General features: G+C 38.7%; 1 protein-coding gene across 1 annotated transcript in view; it reads right to left on the reverse strand.

Annotated features, from left to right (window-relative positions):
- Window positions 1–7,238, reverse strand: part of GSAP (gamma-secretase activating protein) — an 81,771-nt gene extending 74,533 nt beyond the window's left edge. Inside the window, exon 1 of the mRNA XM_011365233.2 lies at window positions 7,014–7,238. Coding sequence (XP_011363535.1) covers window positions 7,014–7,122 — 109 coding nt within the window. The 5' untranslated portion in view covers window positions 7,123–7,238. The remainder of the gene's footprint in view (window positions 1–7,013) is intronic.
- Window positions 7,239–11,479: the final 4,241 nt, after the last annotated feature.

The raw sequence follows: 11,479 nt of genomic DNA on the forward strand, positions 1-11,479 counted from the left end.
ATATGGTATATACACTTTTCAATGTGTATTCAGCTGCAACTTCCCACTGAGTAAAAATGATGAGGATAATGACTTGGTCTCTTAGGAGAATATGATTCAATTAGCTTGTTAACTAAATAGTACTTCGCAATTTTCAGAGTTCTCATTTCTACTTCATCAACACTGTTAAGGTGTTATAGACCCATTGTAACGATAAAACAATTCAGTTTAAATGAGGTTAAGATACTTGGCCAATATCATACTTCAAAAAAGTGGCACAGATTAATCTCAAACCTAGAAAAATGTAAACAGAATGAACTAAGTTTCCTGTACCACACTTAAAATGAGAAATGGATAATTACTAAAAAAAAAACAAAAAACAAAAAACAAAACCCTCTTAAGGTAGATTTTACAGACATCCGAAGAGAATTTCAGTGAGTTTCTTTTCATCTTGCACATGACTCAAAACTTCTGGAATGCAATGTGTCAATACTTAGTGAAGTATTTTTTTCTTTCAAGATAATAAAGATACTGGTAGAAACCTCAAAAGTGAACTTAAAAGGTTTGGCTAACATAAGAAACTCTTTTACAAGAAATCTTACTGAGAAAATCCAATTTCCTTGCAAAACCACATCTACTTTCAAATTGCTAAAAAATTAAGAGAAAAAATCAACAAGTACAGATTACAATAAATTATATATGCTTATTCCATATATAAGCCAGTAGTTCTCAACTCTGGCTGTGTATTAGAATCTCAAGAGAGCTTTTAAAAGAACATGGATGCCCAAGCCCTACCCCAAAATACTCTGATTTTATTGGGCTGGTGAAGGGCCTATTCTCTGGTGTGAGTGTTTTTAAGTTCCCCAGGTCATTCTACTGTGCAGCCAGAGTTGAGAACCACTAAACTACATATTTATAATATATATTAAACAATATTCATTAGATAGCATAACTAGGACCAGCTTATAATGTGACCACGGAGGACAGCTGAAAGAAATAACAAAAATGATGGTTTCATGGGTCTGTAAAGTAGTTATTAATAACTGAAGTCTTAAATAATCCTGCAGTTATGTACATGGTTCTCATCTCAAGGACATTTGAATTAGACAAATTTGGCATTGCCGGAAATCCACAGACTAATGCCTTACCACACAACATTTACCCATCAGTCCTTCCTCCCCAGATTAGTTGCTCATGTTTTAGACACACCCTTTTTAAAAGAACTATGCAATAACCCTCTTTGCTTGTTCATTCTGACTCTTCTCCCAGTCCTTCATCACTGGAAAGTACAGAGGAGGAAGTTTAACAATTTCAAATGAGGAAATGAGGTTTAATTTCACAGTTCAATGTACTCAGTGCTCATGAAGAAAAATATGTAACATTTTGACAGACAAGATACTTGCATACGTAAACCTGCTAAAGAGAAGGAGAGTACCTAGATATCAAAGGTGTTGGCAAGTCATGGCTCATAAAATTGAAGCTGGCTTGCCAGATATTCTTGCCCATTTCGATCTATTTTTTGCTAAAGACAAGTGATTTCACTTACAGAAAGATGTTTGCCAAATATGTAAATTTTGCTCCCAACCACCGTGAGACAAAAATCAAATAAAGAAGTACTATTTGTCTTTCCAAAGACTATATGGGGGGGAGGGTTGGGGAGGAGAATCTCACAGCCTTATACAAAAATGTGAACTAGTTCCTAATACACAGATCAAGAAGTACCAAAATATGATTATATCTACGACATTTCTATTTTGTAAATAACACATAAATCCTCAGGCTCAACACAATCAGATATTATAATTCCTGAACTTCTGAAATAAACATCATTATGTGATTTCGAATTTATATTCTGAATAAAATCAGAAAAAGCAAGGATGGGATGATTAGTTAAGAAATGATAAAGAGATGAAAATGAGAAAAGGAGTCTAGGACGGTAGGGGGAGAAAAAGGGAAAAAGATGGACAGCGCTGAGAGAACAGTGAAATTATGAATGAAAACCAAGTGACTAAGCCAATCCCAGGGCCCCTAAATTTGTCTGGGGGTATATAGGAGGCAACAAAAAAAAATCATTACATAAGTCAATCACCTGGTAAAATATATCACTTCCCCGGTAAAGATGAATGATTACAATATTTGAAAGACGAATCAATCTGGCGTACCATAAATCCAAGAATAACCCAAGCAAGCAAGAAGATATGGACAAGAAAACCTACATTCTTTCCAGTCTTAAATATATGTGACATTTAAACCTTAGAAAATTTACATACTACAGACTTTAGTTTCTTGAAGATGTGATACACCCCAGCAGGCAATTAAGCATTGGATAAAAAAACTAATATATAAAATCTTGCATTGCTATATACCAGTAATAGAACATGTAATGTTTTTAAATGTGCCATTTATGAGAGCAACCAAAAAAAACAACCCAGGAATAAATCTTAAAAAATGTGCAGAACCTTTGTGAAGAAATTTCTAAGACTTATTAAGAGTCATAAAGAGGATCTAAATAAATAGAAACTAAACTTTTTTCATAGTTGGGAAGATTTAATATTGTAAAGATGCCAGTTCTTGTCAAGCTGATCTATAGATTCAATGCAACTCAAACAAAGATTCCAACAGACTTTTGGGTGGAATATGACAAGTTGATTTAAAATATATATATATGAAAGAGCAAAGGGCATAGACTAATCACGACGCTGCCTAAGAAGACTGAGGTGAAAAGACTGACCCTTTTATCAAGATTTATCATAAAGATAGTTAAGATATCTTTGTCTCAAGTTGACTAAAGGAGTAAAATTAAGAAACCAGAAAAGGAGACCCACATGCATATGGAAACTTGATGTGTGACAGAAGTGGCTTTGCTGTCAATGTAAAGGGGCAAAGCTAAACTGGTTAGCGATACTAGAACATTAGCTACTGATATGGAAAAATAAAATTGGATTCCTACATCATATCACACACAGAAATAAATTTCATATGAATTTAAAAAATGTGAAGAGCAAAGCTATAAAGCTTTTAGAAGTTATTATAAAAATGTTGTCATGACTTTCAAAGAGGGGAGAATTTCTTTAAAAGATCTGAAAAAGCATAAACTGTAATGGAAAATACTCATTATTAGCCTAATTTAAAATTAAGAACTCTTGTTTATCAAAACTAAAAATCAAAACATCATCATAAACTAAAAAATAAAAGTAATTGAGAGAAAATATTAATGGCACATACGATGAAGAAAGGACTAGAATCCAGAATACATAAAGAAACCTTAAAAATCAATGTAGGGGAAAAACAAAATAGAAAAGTAGACAGAAGGGTAAACCGACATCTCATGGAAGGGGAGACTCAAATGGCCAATAAACGTATAAGGATACTCAACCTCAGACCACGGTGAAACATCTAGACCCACCGGTTTGACAAAAAATTAAAAATCTTATTAAAGTCCACTCGGTGCAGTGAAAAAAATAAATAAATAAATAGATAGATAGATAGATAGATAGATAGATAAATAAATAAAAATCTGGACACACCAAGAGCTTTTGAGGATATAGAATACCAAAAACATTTCTACACTATAAATGAGGGTATTAAAAAGTGTAACTACTTCGGAAAACAATTTGGCACTACCCAGGAAAAATAAAGATGTGTGCAGACTATGACTCGGCAACTCTACTGTTAGACATCCACCACAGAGAAACTTGTGCATGTGTGCAACAGGTGACATGCACAGAGTTAGCAAAAGCTTTGACTGTAATAGCGCTTCCCAGGAACCTCCCAAATGTCACCAACCAGAAAAAGGATAAGTAAAGTTGGGTTGTCTAAGAAGCACCCTGAGACAGTTTAGTATCTAGGATGTTCATTATGGAGTGCTTAGTAAGGTGGGATTAACACCTGTTGGAGGAAAGCAAGGAAAGCAGGACCTGGCAAGGGAGAAGTCAAGCTGCAATGCAGGCCCAGTAGCCTCAGGTGACCTCCATCAGGGAAGTTCTAAAACTGAAATGGATTGTCAGAGTTTTACCATGTTGAGTCAGAATGGCCAGGCCTTTGTACCACTTCAAACCCTAATTCGATGTGGGCCACACCCAGAAGGTCAGCCCTCTGCCAGAGCAATCCCTAAAGGACCTGACAGCTGAATACTAGCTGCTGACCACACTCACAGCACCTGGGACAAGAACTTCCTTAAAGGAAGATCTAAACAGTGCATCTTCATGTCCATCATATTGTTCTATATTCAAACACTGGAATACTATACAGCAGTGAAAAATTAATGACCCAAAGCTAACGCAGTCAACATAGATAACCTTCACAATAAAGAGAAGGGAAAAAAAGCAAAAATAATACATATAGTATGCTTTCATTTACTTAAAATTCATGAACGACATGAAATTATATTTTGCTTAGGGGAAACATATATGGGTTAAAATTACAAATAAGATTAAAAGAATGTTAAAATATAAAAGTTTAAATGATTATCACCTCTGGGAGATGAGGGATAGAAAGAGAAATAAGGTCACATAGAGAACACAAGAGCCTTCAAAAGTTTTGATACTGTTCTGTTTTTAAGGTGGGTATATGGTTTTGTTTATTGTTATTTATAGTTTACATGGGTTGAAATATTCCTTTGTATAATTGTTTTCATTTTCAAAAGAACAAATATTTCTCCATTTATGTCAGAAGAAACCATTTTCCCAAAGTTCAGCCCAGAACCAGGAGATGTAGTAACCAAATCTGATCTCCTTACTCCTTGACCTCTGATTGACTAAAAAATTATCCTATAGGCACTGAATTTCCATGGATGACAGCCTAGCTCCCTGACTATTTTGCCAAGAATATGTCATACTTAATGAATATTACTTAGCACTAATATAAAATCTTCAATTGTATTTGTTGATGTAAAAACATTAAGGCTTCAAATGTAGATAGCAAGTGTGCAGAGAGAAGACATTACAATAGTATAATTACTCACAATTTACATTTGAAAAGCTAAGATTTTGAAAGGAAAATAATTTGCACAAATGTGTGGAGTAATAGCTGTGCTAAAACTAAAATAGAATCCCAGATTCCCCTGACAGTGCTACTAATTATAGCAGAAGAGAAATTAACTTGTAGGGCTTTTTTTTTTTTCTTTTTTTTTTGAGCTACCACCCACAGGTGATTATCAGTAGTAACAACTCTCAAAATAATAGGGCTAATATCTTGCCAAGGTTCTCTGCAAGAGCAAAATACTACCAATATCAGAAAGAAAAAAAAAATTGTTATTTGTAATAACTTTACTTTCTGAGGACCCAAGGATATCTATTGTTTAGAGGAATGTCAACAAACAAGTTTATATTTCTTCACAGGTGAGCAAAAGACACCTGTGAAAAGGAAGTCAAAATCTAACTGGCTCACACACAGCTTTTCAATCAAAACACATTACTGAAACATAAGACCGTGGTATTTCACACTTCATCTAACTTCTCATTTGCAAACACCTGCCATTTAGCTATACAAGATGGAGATTCAGAGAAAAGGACCACTTTGAGTGGAAAGCTGACTTGGAGCTGCCTACTATATTTTAAAAAGTTAAACCTTCAAAAACTCTTTATTCAGAAGACCTTTTAAAAATTTCCCCCAAAATGAGAAACTTTGCTAATAATGACCCTAATCATTAGTGAAAATTATTAGTCAAAAGCAAGCCTTGAGTTCCTTACTTGGAACTAGCAACCACCAGGCCGAGCTAAGAAATCCTACAAATATTCTGCTAAAGTCACAGGACAGTGTGAAGACATTAGGTAGGAATAGAAAACAATTTTCACCAAAAATAAGGGGAAAGGAGTTTTAGATATGGGTAATTTGATAGCCTTTCAAAAAAAAAAGTGCCCTCCAGCAGTCTATTGTGTTTAAACAGAAGAGAGGCAAGCACACTGGAGTGGAGAGGCTACTGTGCACAAGGTGGGATCCAAGGGTACCACTGCTTCCAAGTTGAATTTAAGCCTTGAAGATGCAACTTTATTTACAGCTAACTTCTTTAAAAGAAAAAAAATGAAAACTGAGAAATCACAGGCTTCCCCTTCTTTAAAGTTTTGATTGGTCAATGCTGGGAAAGTTCAAAAGTCACTTTTCACTCCCTCATCAAAATTCAAAACAAAAGGGGTTTTTTTTGTGATTGCTTAAAACCAAAGATTATATTCCAATTCCCCCTGAGAAAATTGGGCGGGAAACCTGAGCATCACTTTGTCTCACGCTGCCTCGCTGGCCCGCACAGGCGGTGTGCTGCGGGTGATGGGGATGGGGCTTTAGATAATAGCTGGTTCTCAAGTCATCGCCTAAGAGTGGACCCTTGCCTTGTTGCACTTCACATCTGAAGCGGACCCTTAACGTCTCCTAAATCACCGACAATGTTCACACAAATGCAGAAACACGTCTCATATGTGGGAACAAACTATGCGATGGTTAAGTATATAATTTTCTGTGCGGCCATGATTCATCTTTTCCTTCTCATAACGCAAGAACTTCCAGGAGCCCCTAATCTTGGCAGAGCCACTAACAGGGTGATGAATCTTCCCAGTCAGATGAGATGCGAACGAATCTTAGAAAACGACGCTCTCCCACACCCCGCAGCCTTGGGCCAAAAGAACAGAGCCTCAGCAGCTGTTCCTCCACGCCCTCACCTGACGAGGTGACTCTGAGGATACCGCTCGTACCCCTGATCTTTCTGCCGAGGGTGAATTACTGTGAGCAACAAGCAAGCCAGAGGCTGGGGGACTCTAGACTCTAGGACACTGGGGCTGCCTGTCCTACCTTCACCCACTGGGAGTGAGGTTGGAACAGCCCCGACTCCAAAGAGGGAAGCTTCGTGACTTCGGCACTAACCTTCACAGACTAGCAGGGGCCACAGTTGCCCCACCCCCACCCCCACCCCCAGCCCGTCCCGCCGTCTGGTGGGTGTCCACCACCTCGGCCCAGCCAGGAAGCCCCCTTGGTATGAATGACCGACTCCTCACTTCGCCGGCCCCCACCCGCTCCCCGCCCCCCCGGATGCGCGCCGCCCGCACCTGCGCCGCCGCCTGGGGTCCCAGCGCTCGCTGACGCCGCCCGCTGCACCCGCAGCCACGGGAACACATCCTTCCAGAGATCGAACTCCGCGACCAGACGGAGAGCCATCGCCGGGTCTCGGCCACCGGGCAGCTCTGCGACCCCGCGCCGCGGGCATTCCTGGCCTTGCGTTCGCTACCTCGCCTCTCTTCCCCTGCGCCCGCCTTCTCCTTCCTCTCCCCGCCTCCCGCCGCCGGCCACTTTCGGTTCTGCTACGTTCCGGCCCGAGAAGCTCATTGCACTGCCTCCTCCCAGCCCGCGCGGAGCACCGGAACCGCGAGCCGGGCACACCGGGCGGGGGCGTAAGGGGATCGACGCCCGGCGACCAAGCCCACTTGGGCCCTGAACCTTCAGTGTGTACCCTCCTGAAGGGAGACAGAAAGGATGGGAGGATTGGGGGTTTTTAAGGGCTCTGAAGGAGATGTAGCTAGACCCACCAATGGTTTCCAAACTATGCTGCACAGTAGATGTGGGCGTTAGGCATTTTCCTTTTTCTTTTTTTAAATCCCCAGGTGATTGCACTGTGCGGCAAAGTTTGGAACCCACTTGGCTAAAGGTATTACCAGCTGAATCACCTGAGAAGGTTCAAGTTCATCACCAGGGCAGAGTGGGTGGCATTTGGGGCCTTTCGACCCAGTTTCAGAGCGATAGTATTTGATCAGTAGTATTTAGATAAGTAGTAGTGGGGAGGTGTGAAGATGATTCTATTTTAAGAGATAATGAAGACATTGGAAAGTGTTAATCAGCTTAACACAGGGTCTCTGTTTATGGGTTTTGCAACACAGGCTTCAGTGAAGCTGAATTGTTTAGGATTCCCTCTGCAGTTGGCTTTTTGAAAAATGCTCTCCTTCTTCCTCGGGGCGCCTGCATCCTTGGGCAACTCCTCATCCCCATCACTGCATATATATATCTAATGTTTTCTTAATCTCCTCTCTCAGCTTTCTTTTCATTCCCACCTGCAGCATCAGTAAGTGTAGTGGTTGCTATGCCTTTGGCACTGCCAGCTCCAATCCATTCTAACATCAACACCAGGTTATTACTCCCCCCAAAACAAAGCAGCCTTGTCCCTATGCAAATATTAACAGCTGACTACCCCCAAAATAAAGTGCCTATGTTTTACTTACCCTTCCAGCCTTTCACCTAGAACTTCAGCTCCAGGCTAAACTTACTTCCAGAACCCCTCTGATTTTACCCTCCTTCCTCTGAAAAAAATCACTGGCACCCTTCCAGCCTGGATCCACAAAGTCTTCTCACAACTGCAACCCACAGCCATCTTCCCAGCCCTGAACTCCAAGAGAGGCATTGCTAGTACACCTTACTTGACAATCATATATTGCCTTGAGACGTGCAAATTGAATCTTGCATCTTGGCATACTCCTCTGCCCTTTTGCCTCCTACCAGGTGCTAACAGAGTATAGTAATAAGCAAAAGAACATTTTGTCATGTGTTTCTTAAAGTTAAGGTCTCAAAACCACCTGCACTGGAGTCATCTGGAAAGCTGTTTTATAATACAGACTCCTGGGCTCTAGTGTAGACTTGCGTTTTAGCCAGAGCCTCAGGTAAATCTTAGGCTTGCTAAGGTCTGAAAATGAAATAAAGGTTAAAAAAAACTCTTGATTTTGCCCTAGAGACATATTTCTCCAACTGAGGATGATTTCACTCCACTACTCACCACCATATACATAGGAAAATCTTCTCATCTGTAAAGTGTATGAAGATTGAACAGAAATGTTTAATGAGGCTGCTAATATCGTGAGTGGCTAAGGGAGGCCACTGAAGTCATGGGGAACTACTACAACGAGTGTTCCATACCAAGTGAAGCTTGTTGCCTATTTTCTACAGAAATGTCTTCATTGCTTATTTTAAAAGTTCGGTAAGTTTCTGTTTTGTTTTTTTCAGTTAACCTCTATTTTTGCCAAGCAAGACTGATTTTATAGTCCTCATCAAGCAGTAATTTGTATAAAAAGTCTCTTCAAAATAAATTTGAGTTAAAAAAGAACATAGGGTGAGCAATAATAACCAAGATAGCAAAAAGGTGTGGCCAAAACCATGAAGGAAGTATATGAATGACAACTTGGAGATGACTTGCTAAGGAAAACAACTGGAGAATGGTGACTTACTGGCTTTGAATCTGTGAAGGCTTAACAGAAGAAGAATGCTGATGGATTATCCTTCAACCCTAGAGAAGACAGAACTGGAGACTGTTATATGTTCTTTATTTTAAAAAGCTGCTTCATTGATAGATGTGTTAACTTGATTGTGGTAATCATTTCACAGTGTATATGTATATCAAATCATGTTGTACACTTTAAATACATACAATTTTATTTATCAACTATACCTCGATAAAGCTGGAAAAAAAAAAAAGAAAGCTGCCTCATAGAATCAATTAAGCACTGGAACTGACTTTTGGGTAGAGTATTTGCTTCTTTGAAATTTAAGAATAAACCATTGTGTTCCTTAAAATCAGAGCAGAATTAGAGACTTAAAGATCTTATAATCGAGGCCTTTATTTTATAGATGAGGACACTGAGATTCAAAAAAGTGAAATGAGTTTCAGGCCTAAAGTAGCCAAACTAGTTAACCACAAAGTTGGGATTAGAACACAAGTCTCCTTCTACTGGTGTTTATGCTGATTATGTCCAGTGAACTGAATTATTAGAGGACTCTTAAATTACCTTACAGCCTGAGGATTTCTAGTTATCTGAATACCATACCCTGATTGAGGTAGAATTCTGGGACCAGAGTGAGAAATCACACAGTTTGGATCATACGGTTTCTTCAACACAGCCCAGGTTCTTTGCAATTTTATCTTGAGTTTTAGATTTGAAGGAAACTAAAGGAATTAGAAATGTGGGTTATTTAACTGAGATGTTAAAATGAAAAGTTCTACTCTCCTAACCAAGAAAGAGCTCCTGGAAGTGGGAAACAATTTAATTTGGAAGGAGTTAGAAAATAGCTGATTTAACATATCTAATCCAAAAGTCTAAAATGGCATGGTATCTAAGAAAAGGGCTAGGTTTGAAATTTATATTCAGTGGAAAAATAAATGTGCTAAGAGAAAATTTTTATTAATCAACTCATATGTGTTTGAAATTAAGTAAATCTACTAAAAACCAAACCTTGAATTTGGGAGGTTAATCCTTTGAAAACATAGCTAAGAAATTTTTTATGAAAATTAATAGGGGTTACTTATCAGAAAACCCATTAGAATATGAATGGTACATAAGGTTCCTCTGCACTTTTCAAGAAATTATAATTTATTTTAAATTTTGTAACTGAAATATTAAAGTACAACGAGGTGGCTTCTCATGTAGAGACTGAGAATACTGCTTCCCCACAGTAACCCATTTTCAGTAGAAATATTTAATATGCTTTTAAGTAAATAAATGCCTCATGCAGTGATCTTTATGACTCTCTAAATCCACTTGCCCCTAGTCAGGTGATAGCATTTCCTCTTGTCAGTGATTGATATGGGAGTGGACATGCACATCAGTCATGATTAGGTTCACTGGAAGCTAATGAAAACCCAAATCAAAAGTTTTTATTTTCTCACATATCTGCAGGTAGGAAGTCCAATGCTTGTAAAGTCAGGTCCCTGAAGTCATCAGGGACCCAGGCTTCTTTCAGCTTTTCATCTCACCAGCTTTTTGAGTATATCCTTGTCCTCATGATCCCAAATGATCGTGAAAGCTTCACTCATCTTGTTTGCATTCCAGAAATCAGAATGGAGGAAGAGATAAAAGAGAATGCTGCCTCCCTTTTAAAGATACTTCCTAGATGTTCTACATAAAATTTTTACTTACATTTCATTGACTAGAACTTGGTCATATGGCCAAATATTGATGCAAGAGAAGCAAGGAAATACGGTTTTTTAGTTGGTTAACCATATGCCCAGATAAAAACCAGGATAATATTACTACATAAAGTGGGGAGAATGGATATTCAGAAGGTACTAGAAGTCTCCAACATGGCACGAAGCCCAATTCTGTAAACAACAGTTGTAAGGAATCTCTGCTATTGTATTTCTGGGAAAGATTTCTCTATTTCTAAAAAAGTGGACATGAGAAAAGAAGGTCCTTTCAGCCTTTACATATTTCAAGGCCTGATGTGATTCCTGGAATTCAGCCAGTCTTGCTACCAGTCTGAAGATGGAGTCAGCAGATGGAGCTGGGCAGAGCCCAAAGAACTGCAGAGTAAGGGAGCCCAGCATGTCATTCTTGACACCAGCCCTACCTCTGGTCTTTTTTATATTAGATATAACAAACTTACCTATTGTTTAAACGAGATTGAGTTAGAGTTTTATTTTACTTGCAGCTAAGAGTCTCACTTTTAAAGATATCATTTCAAAATTTTGGTAACTTCCACCAAAGAGTGCTATAATCATAATACATTCTGAACACTAATTAGGACACATTGTTCTACA

The sequence above is a fragment of the Pteropus vampyrus genome, unplaced genomic scaffold, assembly GCF_000151845.1.
Source record: "Pteropus vampyrus isolate Shadow unplaced genomic scaffold, Pvam_2.0 Scaffold107, whole genome shotgun sequence".
Lineage (NCBI taxonomy): Eukaryota > Metazoa > Chordata > Mammalia > Chiroptera > Pteropodidae > Pteropus > Pteropus vampyrus.